Below are 20,601 nucleotides of genomic sequence, written 5' to 3'. Positions count from 1 at the left end.
AGATGTGGTAACTGCACCAACTGCTCAGCAATAGTTTAGAGAAGTAAAATAAAACTGACTCTATCTGCTTGGGTGTTGTCACAAGTATCAGCAGGGCTGTTCAGCTTCAGGCCTCCTCTTGTGCTCAGTGCCTGGGAGACCTCCTGGCAAGAACAGCCAGGTTGAGCCCCTGTGACATATTTACTCAGGCTGAACTAATTATCTGTTGACAAACAGGTTTTCAAGCCCCCATTGCAGAATAGCTTTTTTTGTGTGCATGCCCTATGAAAGCGTAGCTTAGAGGAGGTGTAACTAATACACAAACATGGCTGAAGACAGCCCATCTTGGACTATGCTGTCATCAATTTATTTTTAACAACTCCAAGCTCTCTGTTGTTTCTGCCTTCCTCCTCTGCATGCAGTTGAACAGCACCTGTTGTGCAATGTTGCAGTCAGCAGGAAAGTCCCTACTGGCTCCTATTTCCACCTTTCCAACATGTTAAGTAGCCTTATACCCATTTTATATGAGTCATGCATCAAGATGGCTGGCCCAAGGTCAGGAAGCACCCATGTGAAAGAAGCAGACACCTCTGGGACACCAGCCTCTGAGCCCTGACCAAACAGCTCCACTTCCACACTGTGCAGCAGCTGCAGCAAATAAAATCCCAAAAGCTGCAGCGGAACTTATGACTTGTACCAAAATTACAATGCATGCACATTAAAGGCAGAAGAGTTTGGGGGTTGCAAACTTTATTACCCTTTTCAATGTAATGTTTAAATAATTTGGTTTCCAGACACAGGTTTTTATACAAGTAATGAGACTAATATGCAGCATCAGAACCTATTAAAAAGATGGGATAAGGGCTTCATATCCTTGTCAGCATAAATAACCCACTGATCTGCACAGAGTTCTTGAAATATTTTCTTGCCTTTGGGTATTTTACTATCTGAGATAGATGAATCGTGCCAGATGACTTCTGTTTCTAGCTCTATGTATCTAGTTAATCATCTTAACAGAGAAAATCTTTTGAAAACGTGTATTACTTTAAGGCAAGCATGAGTATGAAATTAATAGGTTTTCATTTTTGTGTTGGTAATGGTGAGATTTGTCTAACTATACAAAAATTGTTTACTGTTTAACTGGTTTACATACCTGCTGGAGTATCTGTATCTCTAACAACTACGTGATGGGTGAGCTGTTCTGGCACAGTTCTGTCTCTCAGACTATTCTCAGCTGATTTCCTTTTGCAGTGTGAAGGCCTCCGGTCTCTGGATGTGTTTATGTACAGGGTTTACATAAAAATGGCTCTACAGCCAATTTATAAGTGTTTCTAAATAGCTCATTTGCCTGGAATAGGTGTGGGGTTCATTTTATCTGCTCGTTTAGTGGTGACCTATAACCAGTAGATGGAGAGAAGTCCTGGAGTTCTGGAATTGTTTGGTTTTGGGGTTTTTTTTTGTTTATTTTGATGGTGGTTGGTTGGTTGGTTGGTGGTTTCTGGTTGGTTTTGGTTTTTTTTTTTTGTTTGTTTTAAATGAAGCAGTCCTTCCACAAGATCAGAAGTGTGTAAGCTTTAGAGCCAGGTCTAGTTTGGAATGATTGGTGAAAACGGGTAGAAGAGGAAGCACAGTGGAGAAGGGATCTGCCTGCCATGTGGGGGTTGCTGCAGCATCTAGGAGAGCAAAAGAGTGGAATGATAGTAAATGGGATATGGGAAAGAAGGGGTGGGAAGGGGAGTGCTGGGGATTTGTCTTCCCAGGAAAAGGTTTACCATTCTCTGCTGAAAGCAGAGAAAGATGTGGGGAAAGGTTGTGTGATTTTAGTTTCCCTGATGAGGCAGTGCCTGCCTTGGCCCAGGGTGGAAGGGGCTGGCAGGGCTGCTTTTTTGCCACATGCATCAGGCATGTGGGCAGGGGAAGGTAAGGGTGCTGGGAAGCGGAGCTGTGCAAGCCATCTCAAGCATGTCGTGGCAGAGGCTTGAACAAAAGGTCACTGAGAGCAGACAAATGGGGCAAAATGCTGAGGTGGGGGCATAGCAGAGGAGAGAGGTGCAGCCAGTGACCCCCACGCACACCCCGGCCCCTGCTGGGTCCTGCAACTGGGCACTCCATATTTTCTTTCTCTTCAGCCTTTTGGATAATATTAACTGAGTCCTTAATAAAGGTCTGCATTGCCATTGGGATCTAAAATAACACTCGGACTTCAAGAAGTTCCCCATTGGGTCTCAACAGAGTGATTAAATAACTGTGTAAAGGAAGTCGCCCATCCAGACTCAGGTGTTTGATTCCTGTGCTCCCTCCACAACATGTATGGTGGAGAATCCAGAATGCAGGAGCAGGGCAGATCTTTGGGGCGTAGAGGTACTGCAGTTTCTCAAGCACCATCTAATCCCACAACAGGGAATGCCACTAGGACATACCACACCCTGGTGGCTGGAAAATGATCAGCACTGTGGTAGGTTGTGTCGCTTCTCAGACATTTCTAAGTGTTGGGAATGGAACAAAATATGTGAGACAGGCCCAGCTCCTGGCTCCCAGCTACTCATAACACAAATCAGCTTTGTGAAGCTGGACAAGCAGCTGTCTTACTTTTTTTTAGGATAATTATTCATTTGAATTTGGACAGATGCATGAGCTACTCTGTTGCCAGAAGAGGCATCATCAACACTGAAGGAAATCAATAATATGTTATCAAGTTAAAGGCTGGGTTTAAAATGGTGAGTTTCTATAGCTCCTAATTCTCTTAGCCTGAAGAATGGGATGGATGAGCTATAACCCTGGGAAATGCAGAGCAGTAGGCAGAGACCATGCTGAGCATACTGATTTCTGTAGGGGAAAAAGGGCAGCATGGTAAAGGCTGAAACTACAGGAATATTCAGAACAAAAATAAAAGCACAGCAAAATAAGTAGTTCCTTTCTCCTGGGAAAGCAATCTGGCCACTACAAGTTTCCATGACCCCTGCATTGTTCCTGAAGTAGGAGCCCTCAGAGAATGAGATATCTTGTCAATGCAGCCCTAGGCTGACATCTTGATCATTTTATCTACATTATTTTCAGCTTGTGAGGTGCTATGCAGCAAATAGCAACAAATTTTGATGATACCAGCAATGGCAAGGTCTGATGTGAAGAGGATAAAGGGAGGTTGTGGAGGATTTTGGAAAGATCATGGGCTGGCTGTGTCTCTTTGTGATAGTCGTGGTGTGCACAGGTGTGCACACCTCACTCACCTTGTGTCTAAACACAACTGCTCAGCAGTTGGGGAGGTGAAAACTCTTCCCTGGAATGATACATGAGGGAACTTGACCCCAGCCTGACAGGCTGGATTAGAAACCTGAAATCCCATTGGACACAGCATGTGAGAAGAAGAAGGAGGCAATAAGATAAATCTGATTTGGAGCTATTTTGGCAGGAAGCACAAAACTGGTTGTCAGTGTCTCCAAGACTTATAAAAGGTTTAAGTTGATGTCCTAGCAGTGAAATAACAAACTGATAGCATATGTGCCAACAGGATTGGATGTGAAATATCTACATGGAAAAAAGACAGCACTGGCTTTTGTCCCTGGATATCAGTGGCTTCATATCTGTATTTATGGAGCTGAAACATTGCAAACATCTTTTTGCAATGGCAGACACTTCCTCTGACTAGAGAGAAGGGTCTTTTAGCTACTACCGTGCAGCATACCAATTATTCACAAAACTAGGACAGCATTTGGAATGTGTTGGAAGGAAATGCATGAGTTATGTGTCTTTCATTCTGGTCTTTAAAGTATAAAGCAGCGTCTCATCACACTGTAGAGGAATATGAACTGTGACTGGTTTGTGACCATGAAAATGAGATAATGATGTGAATAATTCAAGCTTTTTGCATAGACAGGGCCAGGGCAACCCATTCGTATTCACTAATATCAGCTGAAGTGGGTGGGAGTGCTACTCTGTTCTGCATGAAGTTTTATTTAATAGTGCTAGGTACTGCAGAAAAATAAGTTTAAAAATATGAGTGTGATTTAGATGTTGAAATATGTGGGGGAAAAAAAAGATTTGTCATCTTGTGGACTCAAATAACAGAAAGCTTTCTTAGTACTATTGCTATTCATTCCTATTTTTTTAATTTAATTTTATTTTGCTATGCCCCAGTCAACTTAATACCAAGCCATGGAAATGGCAAAGGAAAGGCTAGCAGAAAAATCAGTATAGATGTGTCTGCTGTGCCTCTTCCTCCAACCTGTAAGTTTCCTCTTATGGAACCAGCCTTGATAGAGAGTACTACATCAAGGCAGAGAATCTGCTGCACATCCTGGGGTTTATATCTGTTTGAGAGCTAGGCTTCGTGGAGGAGGCATGGGGATTGGTTAACATGTGATTATTTAATATTGCACTGTCAGACTTGCTTTGATTTGTGGACTTTAGTCTAACTTGTCCTGCTAGTCACTGTTTCCAGGCCAGCCCCATCACCACAATTGGTTTTAAGCCCCATTACCAGAGTTTGATACTGTCCTCACACCGAGGAAATCAGAGAAGAGACAATCTGAGCATGGGCCAGCCCAGGGTAGTCCCTCTTGTTACGCACACCGGAAAGCAAATTCATGAAAGGTAAGGGCAGCACTGCTAGTAGCAGGATTACCTTTCTGTTTACATTAGCTACTGAGCAGTTTTGCTGAGTGACCTTTACAAAAAACTTACAGTTCAGAGAGTTTGCTTGATGGAGCAATTATGGTTCTCTGCAGGATTTCTTCTTCTCCTCCTTCAAAGACCTTTGCCTTCTCCCTGGTGCTCAGCACCCTCTGGAGCAAAGTCAACTGCTCTCTGGAGGTGTCTCTTTGTCTCCGTAGCCTGCAGGAATCTCTGGCACCTGTGTGGTGGTGAGTCACAGCCACATGTCAGATGGGTTCTCCTTCTCTGATCCCATGGTCGCGAGCTAGGTTTCTTCACTGTAGCTTGAGTGCTTTATCCTAGTCAACTGGCAAGTGAGCCTTCCCTCTGTTCAGTGGAAGATTGACATTTTGTGGGCATAGGTGTGCATTCTTCCATGGGAGCGACAGACACTTCACCACTTCTGCTCTCCTGAAGGTTATGCCTTGTCCAGCAGACACTTTGTCTTTTTTTCCATCAGCTACAAATGTGATTTTCATAAATGAACTATTGTCTACTCCAGAAAATTCAGAGTTGAGTGTTTTGTTTATATTTTCTGTGCTTTTTTGAGGAGTATATCATAGAATCATAGAATCAGCTGGGTTGGAAGGGACCTCTGAGATCATCAAGTCCAACCCTTGATCCACTACTGCTCTGGTTACTAGACCATGGCACTAAGTGCCACATCCAGTCTCATCTTAAAAACCTCCAGGGATGGAGAATCCACCACTTCCCTGGGCAGCCCATTCCAATGTCTGATTACCCCCTCTGTAAAGAAGTTCTTTCCAATATCTAACCTAAACTTCCCCTGGCACAACTTGAGACCATGCCCTCTTGTCTTGCTGATAGTTGCCCGGGAGAAGAGACCAACCCCCACCTGGCTACAACCTCCTTTCAGGGAGTTGTAGAGAGTGATGAGGTCTCCCCTGAGCCTCCTCTTCTCCAGGCTGAACAACCTCAGCTCCCTCAGCCTCTCCTCAGAGGACTTGTGCTCCAGTCCCTTCACCAGCCTTGTTGCTCTTCTCTGGACCTGCTCCAGCACCTCAATCTCCTTCCTGAACGGAGGGGCCCAGAACTGGACACAGTACTCCAGGTGTGGCCTCACCAGTGCTGAGTACAGGGGAAGAATCACTTCCTTGGACCTGCTGGCCACACTGTTCCTGATCCAGGCCAGGATCCATTGGCCTTCTTGGCCACCTGGGCACACTACTGGCTCATGTTCAGCTTCCTGTCAATCCAAATTCCCAGGTCCCTCTCTGTCTGGCTGCTCTCCAGCCACTCTGTCCCCAGCCTGTAGCGCTGCAGGGGGTTGTTGTGGCCAAAGTGTAGGACCCGGCACTTGGCCTTGTTGAACCTCATCCCATTGGAATCAGCCCAACTCTCCAACCTATCCAGGTCCCTCTGCAGAACCCTCCTGCCTTCCAGCTGATCAACACTCCCCCCAGTTTAGTGTCATCTGCAAATTTGCTGATGATGGACTCAATCCCCTCATCTAAATCATCAAGAAAGATATTAAAGAGAACTGGGCCCAACACCGATCCCTGGGGGACACCACTAGTGACCGGCTGCCAACTGGATGCAGCCCCGTTCACCAGCACTCTCTGGGCCCGGCCCTCCAGCCAGTTCCTAACCCAGCACAGAGTGCCCCTGTCCAAGCCGTGGGCTGACAACTTTTTCAGGAGAATGCTGTGGGAGACAGTGACAAAGGCTTTGCTGAAGTCCAGACAGACCACATCCACAGCCTTCCCCTCATCCACCAGGTGGGTCACCTGATCATAAAAGGAGATCAGGTTGGTCAGACAGGACCTGCCCCTCCTAAACCCGTGTTGGCTGGGTCTGATCCCTTGTCCATCCTGAAGGTGCTGTGTGATTGCACTGAGGATGATCTGCTCCATAACCCTGCCAGGCACTGAGGTCAGGCTGACAGGCCTGTAGTTTCCCGGGTCCTCCTTCTGACCCTTTTTGTGGATGGGCGTGACATTTGCCAGCTTCCAATCATCTGGGACCTCCCCAGTGAGCCAGGACTGTTGGTAGATGATGGAGAGAGGCTTGGCGAGCTCTTCCACCAGCTCCCTCATCACCCTTGGGTGGATCCCATCTGGTCCCATAGACTTGTGGGGATCCAAGTGGCTCAGTAGGTCACTAATTGTGTCCTTTTGGATTACAGGGGGGCTGTTCAGATTCTTTCTCTGAACAAGCTCTAGAGGCCAGCTGTCCTCAGGAGAACTACAGGTTCGTAACCATCCTCTGCTACCAAAAATGTCATGGTTTGAGAGCCCCAAAATCCAATTTTGTAGTCCAAGCCCCCTCCCACATCTCAACCCAGGGTGAGATCGGTTTTCCAGACACCACATGAGACTCACAATGGGGGAAGGGATTATATATTACAATGACTGTACAAAATAAATACTACAATACATTATATACAATCTTAGCTATCTCTACCATGACATAAAAGTATTTACAATGGATCAAATCTCTTCTCCCCTCCAAATAAAAGTCCAGGAGGGAAGAAGGAAAGATCCTTTCCACTTTCAGAGCAGCATTCTCTTCAGAGTAGCAGTCTATCTCTCTCTCTCTTCCATGCAACAGCTGTAGCTGGATCTCTGCCAGTACACACAAGGGGGTATCCAAGCCCTCTCGGCCACTCATCTCTAAGTGAGGGTCTTCTCTTCTGTGGGCTGTGTTCACCTGGACAAGGTTGTTTCACCACGGTCATATCAACGAAGCTCAGGTGTCTTCATGACGGTCCGTATCTTCAGGGGAATCAAGCCCCTTTGCAGAGCTCCTGTGCTCTGCCTCAAGCAGTGGGGTGGCCAAGGTCACCCCCTCCGCATTCCTTCTTGGAGCTTTTCAGCTCCTTTCTGCAGTGCTGTAGCACTTCAAGACTCTTTCAAGTAAGAGTTCATCATCTTCCTCTCTCTCGGAGGTCTCAGAGGGGTTTGGGGTTTTGTTTCAGTTCTTACCCCAACTTTCTCTCTCTCTCTCTGTAGAGCCTAATTCTCTCTCTGCTGCTGGCTCTCTCTTGGCTCTCTCTTCCAGGAGTTCTCTCTGTGTTGCTGCATGCCTGTTGTTGCTGCTTGGTCTCTTCTGGCTCTGCCACTTTCTCCATCCACTGCCGTTCTGCCGCTGCTTTTCAGTATCTCTTGCTGTGGCTCACAGTGGAGAAAAATCCCCTGGCTCAGCTACAGACACTTAGCCCAGTCTTACACTGTTCCAAGTCCCTGCAGCCCCCAGCCGGGGCTGGGGGAGGGGCCTCAGCCCCCTGTGGGGCTGGGGGCCCCTTCTCCTCGTGGCCTCAGAACATGGCCACCTCTCTCAACAACTACAACTACTTTTCTCTTCCGGTCTGCTTGTGATATGTTTATATTTTGCAAAAGTGCTCATTGGCTCAAAACTTCAAGGGTCACCACCCCCTGGGGATTTACCATTTTATAACTTCAGGATGAAAACTCTTTCCCCCCACCACACTGTCTTACTGTTGAAAACGGAGACAAAGAAGGTGTTAAATACCTCAGCCTTCTCCTCATCTTTGATAACTATATTCCCGTCCATGTCCAGTAAAGAATGGAGGTTTTCCTTGCCCCTCCTTTTGCTATTGATGTATCTGTAGAAGGACTTTTTGTTATCCTTCACAGAGGTGGCGAGATTCAGTTCAAGTTGCGCCTTCGTCTCTCTAATTTTCTTTCTAAATGACCTAACTATATTCTTAAATTCTTCCTGAGTAGTCAACCCTTTTTTCCATAATCGGTAGGCTCTCTTCTTTACCCTAATTTCTTTCAAAATCTCCCTGTTCAGCCATACTGGTCGTCTTCCCCTCTGGCTCACCTTTCGGCAGACTGGGACAGCCTGCTCCTGTGCTTTCAAAACTTGCTCCTTGAAGTACATCCATCCCTCCTGGACCCCTTTGTTTTCAAGGGTTGTTTCCCAGGGTACCCTAAAAATACTCCCCCTCCCCAGCCACATTATGTCTTCTAATTGCTTTTTCTCCCTGAAACATCGGAGAAAAACAGAATACGGAGAAGTAGCTCAGTTTCAGGAGACTCTGAACAGTTCCTTGAAACATCAGTAAAAGAAAGATTGCAGAAGTTCAGTTCACACTTAGAAGCAACACATCCAAAATCTTTTCAGGGAGCAAGAAGTAGAATTCTTCTAATTGCTTTTGCTAGTCTTTACACTCTTACTTTGAAGACCATTTTCCTTTCTAAAGCTTCCCTGAAAATTGTTTCTCCAGCCTTTTCTTTTAACTGAAAAATTTGATTACAGCATATGATAGTGTATTGATTATACATCATAAAGTTTAAAGCTAGCTTTATGAAACTTTGCTATTTCATTTGGGGAGAGTTCAGGTTTTTTTAAATGTTGAATGTATTCTAAATTACTTTGTTAAATACTGAGAGTGCTTAGGGGATGAAACATATGAGAAGACAGAATCAAACTAATGGATAGACTAGTATATATATATATGTACATATACTATATATCTATATATACTCCTTGTATCATGTATAATGATTCACACTTACGCAAAGCCATTGTGGTGCTATTAAAACACTGACAGTATCTAAGTGTTTAATACAAGGTTTAATTTATACTGTGAAATAAATATTTGTTGGAGACCAGCCCCAGAACCAGCTCAATCTCACACTGGCAAAACAAAGTTAGATCAAAGACTGTTTTTCCTGCTTTGTCAAAAGCATTTAAACACCTCCCCTTCATTGAACTAACCTTGCGATATGCAGTTTTACACAAATTCATCTAAAATATATTTGGCAGATGAAATAGGAGTTTTCTTATGCTTCTACTTCAAAATTTATGCTTGTGCAGTATTTTTACAACTCTGAAAAGTGTTTTTGCTGTAATGAAAAAAATCAGGTTTTACAGCAATAATTTAATTTCTTGTGTGTTTTTACAGCTTTCTTTTTTTTCACTGTGTTCTTTTTTTATGCAGTTTAAAAGATCTTATCCAAAGTGAAGATGTGAAACCCAAGCTTCAGTACATCATGACTAACCCCTCCTTTTCTATGGTAACATGTCAAAGTGAAGACAGTGGAATAACCTGGGAAACCAGCTCGAGCAGATGTTCTACTCCCTGGACCTCAGAAACTAGTACAACTTCTGATCTTTACAGTATGGAAAGCTCACCGGTAGGTTCTCCTCCAGGAAAAGTTATCTTTGTTATGGATGAAGGTAAAATTGTTCGGAAAAGGACACGAAAATCTTCAAACAGGGCGCCAATGGCTACAAGCCGGAAGGGAGGCCAGAGCAATAAAAAACGTGACTCATCTGGAATGCAGAGGCAAGAACCAAGAACTGTTCTAGGAGATCTGCAGGCCTCTGTGTTGAATGTTGAGCAGGTGGAAGTGCAAGACACAGATGAAGAAATGCTGGACAACAAAGAGGATCTAGAGAACATCACAGAAAAGCCGGTAAAACGTGCTCCTATAAGATCAATATTTAGGGAGAGCAGACTGAGAAAAGTTGGTCCGATCCTTGGAGGACCAGTACAAGCTAGAATCCAGCTGTTCAACTCAATTTTTGGAGGGAGTGGTCCACTCCCTGAAACATCGGAGAAAAACAGAATACGGAGAAGTAGCTCAGTTTCAGGAGACTCTGAACAGTTCCTTGAAACATCAGTAAAAGAAAGATTGCAGAAGTTCAGTTCACACTTAGAAGCAACATGTCCAACATCTTTTCAGGGAGCAAGAAGTAGAATTCTTGAAACACCATCAGAGGGAAGAAGGAAGCAAAGAGAACAACTCATAGGACACACAAATCAAAGCTTTTCTTCACCAACATCACCTCTTGAAAAACATCTTACTAAGAAAGATGAAGGTTCATCTGAAAATATTCAACCTATTAAAATGAAAGAAGGAACTTTTCAACACGAGGAAAGAAAAGACAGACAACCTCTTCTGGAGAATACAGATCAGATATCAGGACATTCCCTGAAGTCCTTCCCTCCTAAAGAAGCCAGGAAACAGCTAAGTCATTCACCTGTGGCCAAAACATCAGTTACAGAGCCAACAATCTCCAGGTCGTTAGAGTCTGATGAGAAACAAGTGCCACTTCCCTCCGCTGAAAATACAGACCAATCCATGCTGACAGCGTCAGGTCATCTGGATGAACCAAAAAAGCAGGAATTTCAGCCCAATTCTGCAGATAGAAATACTCAGCATATTTTGCCTACGGTATCCATGTCAGAACATCTTGAGAGGGAAGGACAGAAGTCTTACTTACCTAGTGCTCCATCAGCTAAATCCAAATATTCCACTCTAACTGAAACAGGACAGGAAGATACTATTCCTCAGTCATCAGAAACTGCACAATCTGAGCCTGAAAATGTGCTTTTACCATATTCTGGAGGTGAAACGGAGAAGCAAGAAACTAAATGTCCCTTATCAACAACTGCACTGTCAGAATCTGAGAGTTCAGATCTAATGCATTCTGCTGAAAGAAAAGAGAGTCAAGAGACCCCTCTCTCAAAAACTCAAAATATTCATCTGGAGAACCAAACAAAGTCTGAACAAGACTTTTCCTCATCCCTTCAGGAAACAGATGAGCAGAAAATTAAACAAAATCCACCAATTCCAGAAAATATAGATTCTAAATATTTTAGCATTTCATATCCTATTAATACAGGAACAGAAGAAACTCAGAAAAATTCAGCTATAGATAAAGCAGTAGATTTTGGTCAGTCTGATTTTTCCATTGAAAAAAACAAACCAGCAGAAAGTGCACAAATGGAGATGGAACACCTAGATTTCTCATATTCCAACAAAGAAATTGGGGACTCAGAGACAACACAGATGGAGACAGAGCATCTGGACTTCTCTTCTTCCAAGGGAAAAATAAAGGAATTGGAGAGTGCACAGCTGGAGATGGAGCATCCAGACTTTTCTTTTTCCAGGGAAGAAATGGAGGAACCAGCAAGTGCACAGCTGGAGACAGAACATCCAGATTTCTTATATTCTAGGGGAGACACAGAGGAATCAGAGTGCGCAGTACTGGAAACAGAATATCCAGAATTGCTTTTTTCCACAACAGAAGCAAAGAAATCAGGGAGTTCACAACTGGAGACAAAACATCAAGAATTTTTTTTCAAGGAAGAATCAAAAAAATCAGAGAGTGCACAGCTGGAGATGGAGCATCTAGACTTTTCTTTTTCCAGGGAAGAAATGGAGAAACCAGCAAGCACACAGCTGGAGACAGAACATCCAGATTCATCATATTTCACAGAAGAAATGGAGGAATCAGAGAGTGCACAGCTAGAGGGGGAACATCCAGACTCTTCTTTTTCCAGGGAAGAAATGGAGAAATTGGAGAGTGCACAGCTGGAAACAGAACACCCAGATTTATCATATTGCACAGAAGAAATGGTGGAATCAGAGAGTGCACAGCTCAACATGGGTCATCCAGACTCTTCTTTAACTGAGGAAGTAGTGGAGCAATCAGAAAGTACACAGCTGGAAATGGAACATCAGGAATTTTTAATTTCCAGGCAAGAAACAGAAAAACAAACATCTGATCATTTTGATCTGGAACAGCCAGGATCTTATTTCCCTGAAGAAGGAGAGTATGAAGAAAAAGAAGAGCTTGCTCTGCTACCTTCAGATTTATCATATTTGATGAAGGAAGCGGAGAAAGAAAACACTACAGCACTCCAGTTGGTACATGCAGAGCAAACTGAGTATCTGGAAACAGCACTTTCAGATTTACCATATCCCATGAATAAAACAAAGCAGAAAGAATTGTTGCAAGCAGATCCAGACAATTCTCTTGATGCATATTTCAGTGACAAAGGAAAACAACCACAGCCTGTACAGCAGGATTCACTACATGGAGGTAAACTGGATTCCAGTGACAAGGGAGTACAAGGAGAAACTACTCAGTTTCAGCCAGAGCATCCAATTTGGTCATATCCTACTGGAAAAGAAGAGCAACATAAAACCTCACAAATGAGGGCGGAACAGCCAGAGACAACATACTCTCCTGGCAAAACAGAACAGCATCAACTATTACAACCAAAGATGGAACAAACAGATTCCTCTTACTCCCAGGAAGAAACAGCACAGGAAGCTGTACGAAGAAACTTAGAAGGTCCAGAGCCAATATGTTTCATTAGTGAAGCAGAGCAACATGAAAATGTAGAACTAGTTTTGGAAAACAGAGATTTCTCATTTATCACTGGAAAAGTAATGCAAAAAGGAGTGGAGTCAGGCTTTCTGGAGTCACATTTGACTGACAAAGTAAAGCCCTGGGAAATGACACAAATGGAGCAGGAACAGTCTTTTCCCTCCTTTTCCACTGCTAGTACTCAGCAACAAGAAACACCACCACTGAATGTGTCTAAGCAGGATGCATCGTGTTCTGTTGGCAGAATGGAAAAGGAAGATACAGTACAAAGACAGCTGAAACAGCAGGAAAGAGATGAACAGAAAGCTGTGCTAATGGAAACAGAGCATTCAGATTTGTCGGAAAGCTGGTGTAAAGAGATGACACAGGTCATAGACCAAAGTAATTTGGCACAGCAAGAAATAGCTCAAGCAGGGCTAGTGCACCCATCTTTGCCATATTCTTTCAGTAAACAAATGCAAGAAGAAATGCAAACAGAGCCAGCATATCCAGAACAAACATCTTATGTAAGTATAGAAACACGGGAGGAAACAATGCAACGAAAATCAGAACAACCATTTCTTTCCTGTTTTATTGGCAAAACAGAGCAACAAGAAATAGTACATCCAGAGCTGGAGCAAATGTTTTTGCCATCTTCCAGTGGAAAAGAAGCTCCACTGGAAATGGAAATGAGTTCAGAATATCCAGATTTGTCATATTCCTTTTATGAAACTGAACGAGAAAAAAAATTGAAAAATCCAACCTTACCAGTTCATTCGAAGCGTCAAGAAGCTGAAGCAGTAGTGATGGAACATCCAGATTTTTCATGTGACAGTGGTGAGCCAAAACCAGGCAGCACTGTAGAGCAGGAGTCAGGACATCCAGAGCTCTCATACTCCAAGGGAGAAATACAGCAACAATCAGAACATCTGGATTCACCAGGAACCCTGGGCAAAGGAGCACAAGATGCAAGTATGGAAGTAGAATCTCACTACCCAAATCTCCTGTGTTCTGATGTCCAAAGAAATCAGCAAGAAACTTCACAATTGGGTTCAAAATATTCAGGCAAAGAACAAGAAACTCAAAAGTTTGATTCTAAACATCAAGAATTGCCTAAAGTGGCCAAAAAAAGAGTTTCTCCAGCAACTGCACAAATAGAGTTGAAACATCCAGAAACTGCACCATGGGAAATGAAGCGTTCTGATTTGTTACATTCCACTGATGAGACAAAACAGCAAGAAGCAGCACCATTGGATCAGAAACACAGAAAACTTTCTGTTGGCAGAGAAAAGCAGCAGCAAGCCACAAAGCAGCAGTTAGAACAAGAAAAGTTATCACATACTCCTGGTAAAATGCAGCATTTCAAACATGGCCAAGAGGGCTTGGAACAACCAGATTTATCATTTTCCATCGATAGGCCAGATGATGAAATGATGCCACCAGAGACAGAGCACACTGATGTGATATCTCCTCTGTACAACACGGAGGTGCAACAAAGAGTACAACAAGAAATTGATCAAATTTACCCCTTTGGAAATGTGGAACACAAAATGGTTCAGCCAGAAGTGGAAATTTCACATTTGTCCCCTTCTGAATGTTCAACAGAAGCAAAAATGGCAGAACCAGGGCAGGGGCAGCCTGACTTGCTTTACTCTGTTTTCAAAGTAGAGGGGCTGCAAACACTACAGCCGAAATCTGAGCACCGTAGTCTACCATGTTCCATTGACAAAGTGCAGGAAATGATCCAGCCAGGGTTGGAAGAGCCAGGTGCATTGTATGATCATGACAAAACGGAGCAAATTCCACCTTCACAGCTGGAGCCGGGCCACCCAGACTTGGCATCCCTAGCTGCTGAAGTGGGACAAGAAGGGGTGGAGCACACAGCTGTGGAACGCCCTAATGAGGGACAGTTCACCAGCGGAGCAGAGCATCCACAAGCTGCCAAAGAGAGACAGGGAACTCTGGATTCATCATCTCATAGTGGAAAAGTGGAGCGAAGAGAAATGGTGAAAACAGACCCAAATCATCCTGATTTATCATATTCCTTTGCTAAAGCAAAACCTCAAGAAACTACACAACTGGCATCAGGAAAACCAGTTCTATTATCCTGGCCTGGCAAAACAGAGCAAGGACAGACTACTCAAGAGGAGAAGCCACACTTCTTGCATTCTTACAAAAAAGCTGCACAAGGCGAGAAAGTACAGACAGAATCGAGACATCTAGAGTTATCTCATTCTGTTAGTGAGATAGAACAAGAAACTTTAAACGCAAAATCAAACCATTCAGATTTATCTGCTGGCAGATTAGAAGACCATGAAATCATACAGCCAGAGAAAGAAATAATGGATTTATCATGTTCGATTGGTGGAACACAGCAAACTCAAATGGCTGAAGAGGATTTGGAGTATCCAGATTTATTACATTCCACTGACACAGAACAGCAAGAGAAGATTCAGCCAGAGCAGGAACAAACAGGTGATTTTTCATCATCTCTCAGCAAAGAAGAGCAATGTGAAGATGCAGGAATGCAGGCAAAACACCCTGAGTTTCAGTGCTCTATGGAGAAAAGAGAAGGACGGCAAAATTCCCAAGCAAAATCAGAATATGCAGATTTGTCCTTCTCTGTTGGCACAGCAGAACCTCATAAAACAACACAGCCAGAGTTGAAAGAACAGAGTTTGTTGTATTCTTTTGTAAAAACAAAACCATCACAGGCTGGCTTACCAGAGTCTGAACATTCAGATGTCTTGGATGACATGGGCAAAATACTGCGCGCAAATTTGTCCTCGTCTATTAGTGAAGAAAAACAAAGTGCACAGCTGGAGGTCAAGCAGGAGAGGAGAAGCTATACATTACATCCAGAGGAAACAGTACAACTAAAATTGGAACAACCAATGTTTTCAAGTCCTCATGGCACAGAAGAGGAACCAACTATATCCCCACTGGAAGGGGAATTTCCAGACTTCTATTCCTCTGATAAAACAGAAAAACAGGACACTGCACAAGCAGGGTTCATGCCTTCTGATATTTCACATTACACCAGAAAATCACAGCAGTTGCAACCAGAAGAACCAAAATCAAAACATCCAGATTGGTCATGCTCTCTTGACAAAGCAGAGACTCATGGAACGAAGCCACCAGATTCATGGTACTCCTACAGTGAGTCAGAGCAACCACAGACTGCCCAGCTGGAGCATCCAGAGATACCATATTTCATGGGTGAAATAAAGCAGAGGGATGGGGCCCAACCTGAACTGCCATGTATTAATTTGCAGTACTCTGATGTTGAAACTCAACCAGAAGCACCTGCTGTATCATATCCCTTTGTCAGGGCTGAGGAGCAAGGAACTGCACAACCAGTCTTCAAACTGTCAGATTTATTAAATCCTACTGACAAAGCAGAAAAGAGTGAAATGGCCCTGCTGAGAGCAGGACATTCTGAGAAGCGAGACACTGGGGTTACTTCATCTCTAACTACTCAGCTGGAAACTGAACAACAAGATTTATCATTTTCCACTGAGGAAGCAAAGAGAAAAAAAATTCAACCCTATTCATCTCTTACTGAAAAAACAGTGTCTGTACCTTTGGGTGCCTCACATGCTGCTTCTGAAACAAACCGAGAAGGAAGCCCTAAGTCCTTACCTATAACTGGAGGCCTGTCACCCAAACATTTAGATTTGTCTTACTCCTGCTGTAAAGCAGAGCATTCAGAAACTGTCCAGCCTGAGTCAGGGTCCTTTTTTCCCAGAAAAGAACCAGAGAATACAAAAAGTCTTCTACATTTGCCTGTGGCTGCAGAGTCAGAGGCTGAACATAAAATTTTACCTGAAGCAGAGAGAGAACCGACTCCACATTACTTCCACACAGCTACACAATTGGAATCTGAACAATCAAATTTATCACATTCTACAGATAGAGTAGAAACTCTAGAAAGTCAGGATTACTTGACTGTACCTTCAAAATTGGATTCTGAACCTTCAGTTTCATTTTATTCAGGTGATGAAACATGTCAGCAAGAAATTCTACCTTATTCAAAGCCAGACTCTAAATATTTGGTTCCCACATGGTCCCTTGCTGAACAAGAGAAGCAAAGTATGCAGCCACTTATTACCCAGCCTGTACAGTCAGAGTGTAAACATGTAATTCCACCACATGATGAAAAACAATTGCAAAAAATTCAGCTCAGTTTGCCTGAAACAGCAAGCTTGAAGACAGTGCAGTTAGAGAGTATGTCTCCAGTGCACACAGAAGATCAAGACAACCCAGAATCTTGTTTGCTGGACACAAAATATTTGTCACCAGAGCAGCTAAGAAGCTCCCCTAAATTCACTACTGAGCAAGATGAGCAAGAAATGCAACCTGATGTGCAGACAGTGCCAAGGTCAGTCAGAGTCTGCCACAGGTCTGCCACAGAGTCAGAGGTGACTGCTGTAGCAGACCAGCAAGCAGAGTCAGAGTCATTTGTACTTTTTCATATGTTACCTGGAAAGTCAGAACCTGTAAGGTCAGTATCAGTGGCTTTTACTGATGACGAAGAGAAACAAAATATTCCATCATCTGTTTTTGATGTAGCAGGCATGCTTAGAAAGCAATCTAACATAGTTCCATGTGTTTATACTGAAGGAGAGCATAGACGTGAAATGCAACAACGTTTTGAAGACCAAAAGCATACAACCTTGGAGCATCTGGAAGTTATTTCATCAGATCTTCTTTGTGAAACTGTGACACACAAAAATCAGCATTATTCTGGTGAAAAGGACAGGCTTTCTTCAGCAGAGATGCAGTCTGCTGGCTCTAGTTCCGATGAAAAGCAGAACCCATCTTTTGGGCTAGCTAGCTGGCTGGTAGAAGAGGCGAAAGCTTGCTCAACTAGTCTGCTAAGGGCTGCAGATGTAGACGGGCAAGGAATTCAGTTTTCTCCAAATGAAGCTTCTGATTTTGGGTCAAAACAATTCCCAGCTGAAAGTTGCACAGAACTTACAGTTGATGAGACTATAGAGAAAAAGGGACATACATTTAGAGTTTCTGAATCAGTGTCAAATGAATTTTCTCACAGGAAGTCCTCAGACGCTAGTCCTGGAACACAAAGGTATGATTTACCATCTCGGGTAGGAGATAATCAAGGTCCAGATAACATTGTGGAGTATGAAACTAGTACTGTAAAACCTACAAAAATGGAAGTAATGCAACATCTGGAGATAGGCAAAGTGTCTGAAGTGCCTGAACATTACCTGAGAGGAGAAGAGGAAGAAGTGGAACATGCAAGTGCTGTGGAAGGCAGTCAATGTGCTCTGGGGACTACTGAACAAAAAGATCTATTTAATATAATTTCAGAAGGTTATGAAATACTCAATATTCATGCTCCTACACATGTTTCTTCTGTTGATCAAGAAGAAAGTAAACAGATGCCAGATAAATTAGAATACTTGGAAACAAATCCTTCGTTTAAAAGAAAATTAGTTGACGATGGCCACAGAGCCCTAGCTTCTGGAAGAACCACAGAAATTTCAGAAGGCTCAGTGTGTGGAAAGACTGCAAGCGATGAAATACCAGAATTTGTTAAAAAAGATAATGTTGAGGAAACCGGAGAAACACAACAAGAAAATCCCTTTTTGCCAGAGAACAATAATTATGCAGTGCTGGATCCTAATAATGGTACTGCTGATATGGATTATTTTGAAAAATATACATTGATTGATGACAAATCCCCAATTAAGCCACATTTTGAAAGACCAATTTCATTGTCTCCTGTGACAGAAGATCCCAATGAACCTGTCGAAGAAGGCAAATCTTTTAAAGAAAGCACTGAGGCAGATACTTTGGAAGAGTTTTCCTTACTTGAGGATTTGGATGAAGTCTTTTATGGTACCATGAAAGAAGAAAGCAAAATGCAGTCCTATGCAGATGCGTCAAAACCTTTACCTCTGCAGAAATCAGTTGATTCTAGCAGTAAAAGCATTACAAACATAGAAGATGAACGGAAGTCACCAGGGACCCCACTCTTTGACTCAGAAGAAGGAGTGCTAGAACGATCTCTCTTGTTTCCTACCACTGTTGCTGCAATTAATCCAGAGCTTCTAGAGGAGCCACCTGCTCTATCATTTTTATACAAGGACCTCTATGCAGAAGCAGTAGGAGAAAAGACAAAGGATGAGGGTCCCTCTGATGAGGAAAGTGGTAATTCTAATGCATCTTTCCCTAGTAGGAATTCAGACACAGATGATGGAACTGGAATATATTTTGAAAAGTATATTCTTAAAGATGAAATTCCAAATAAGGCCGTAGGGCCTCAGAAAGATCAGACACCAGAGGATGAGTCCTTCAGTGGAGGAATTTTGAGTTGGAATTCAGAGAACAAGCAGCAGGAGGGATCTGGTTATGTTCAATGTGTCAAAACTGAGGTTCTGCCAGAAACGGGTGTTGTGGAGAGAGACAAAATCCAGGTTGACAGTGACATTCAAGTAACAATTTGTAAACCAATGCATGCCATTCCTTTTGGAAGCAGAACAATCCTTTCAGGTGCAAGGACTGATACCACAGAACAAAGAGAAGAAGAAAATGCACCTGTAGAAACAACTGAGGAGTTGCCAGAGCATTCAAGTCAACAAGCATATAGTCGACTAGTGGATTATCAGGGAGCTACATATCAAGAAGCTGGTAATAAGCAGGAAGAACAGCACAATATAGCAGCAGTTGCTCAAATGGAAAAATACATTCCATTTGTTGAAGACAGTGTAGATGATCAGTATACTCAGGAACATCTTTCCTGTGTCCCTACCATTCAGCAAATAGAGAATCCAGACTTTCAAAGAGAGGAGCAGCACCCTGATATTTATGAAGATCTCGCTGAATCAATGGACTATGATGTGATTACGCAAGAAGAACTTTTGCAAGATGAAATATCATCCCAATTTACACATGAGGAGCTATTATTTGAAGACAGGGACTCTTTTGATCATGCTGTTGGTAGTTATGAATTTGTTAATGAGCCAGAACAAAGAACACTTGTTGAGCTTGAAGATTCAGGTTTTGTGGTGATGTACCCTGAAAACTCTGCAACAAACATTCCTCAAGTTGAGAGTCCCCAAAGAGAAATGAAGAAAGCACAAGTAGACACATACTGTTACCACTGCAAATGCCCGATATCTGCTATTGACAAGCTTTTCGGAGAGCACACAGACCATGAAGTCACAACACTAGATGATGCTTCAACCAAGGTGAAGGTAAGAATTAATTTGGGTAAGAAAAAGAGCTAAGGAGGTTAATTTCTCCAGTCCTCTTGTGTAGTCAATGGAAGAGGCTTTAAAGAGCAGTCTAGAAGCTAAGTTGCAGTATTTATGAAATAAAAACTATTCCTAAACACCTATCGGAGATCTTGAAGGGAGACTATCTTATTAAGGTATTTTCTAGAGTCCTAGGCTTGCTAAGCTGGTTCAGAAGTTTAAATAGCCTTGTTTATATGCAGCTGTTAAGAGACTTTCCAACTTTCAGCCTGTGTAAGTTTGTTCTGGTTTGGATATGTGAGGGAAGAAATGAGAAAAATATTTTTTCTGTTAAAAGAAAACTGAACTAATAGCAGCTCACTTCACTTTTAAAGGTACAGAAGCCTCCATATGTGGACACCACTGTCATCATAAAGTATTCCCTGTCCCGCTTACACGTGTTGATTGCTTGGAGATGTTATACAAAGTACACAGTTTACACTACACAGTTTTGCCGAAATGCAACTTATTTTCTGTTCAATTCATCTTCATCTTCAAGATGGCCCTAAACTGGAAAAGGACTTTTTACAAGGGCACATAGTGACTGGACAAGGGGTAATGGCTTTGAACTGAAAAAAGCAGGTTTAGATTAGACATTAGGAAGAAATTCTTCACT

At 42.9% G+C, this 20,601-nt stretch overlaps 1 protein-coding gene across 1 annotated transcript in view; it reads left to right on the top strand.

Annotated features, from left to right (window-relative positions):
- CMYA5 (cardiomyopathy associated 5) overlaps window positions 1-20,601 on the top strand; it is a 49,787-nt gene that overhangs the window by 2,456 nt on the left and 26,730 nt on the right. The window contains exon 2 of the mRNA XM_027717189.2: window positions 9,560-19,946. Coding sequence (XP_027572990.2) covers window positions 9,560-19,946 — 10,387 coding nt within the window. The remainder of the gene's footprint in view (window positions 1-9,559; window positions 19,947-20,601) is intronic.

Source organism: Pipra filicauda, unplaced genomic scaffold, assembly GCF_003945595.2.
Source record: "Pipra filicauda isolate LSUMZ 115617 unplaced genomic scaffold, ASM394559v2 scaffold34_size3990699_pilon, whole genome shotgun sequence".
Lineage (NCBI taxonomy): Eukaryota > Metazoa > Chordata > Aves > Passeriformes > Pipridae > Pipra > Pipra filicauda.
The sequence above is the reverse complement of the archived record's forward strand: the minus strand, read 5'-3'. Positions and strand labels throughout refer to the sequence as shown.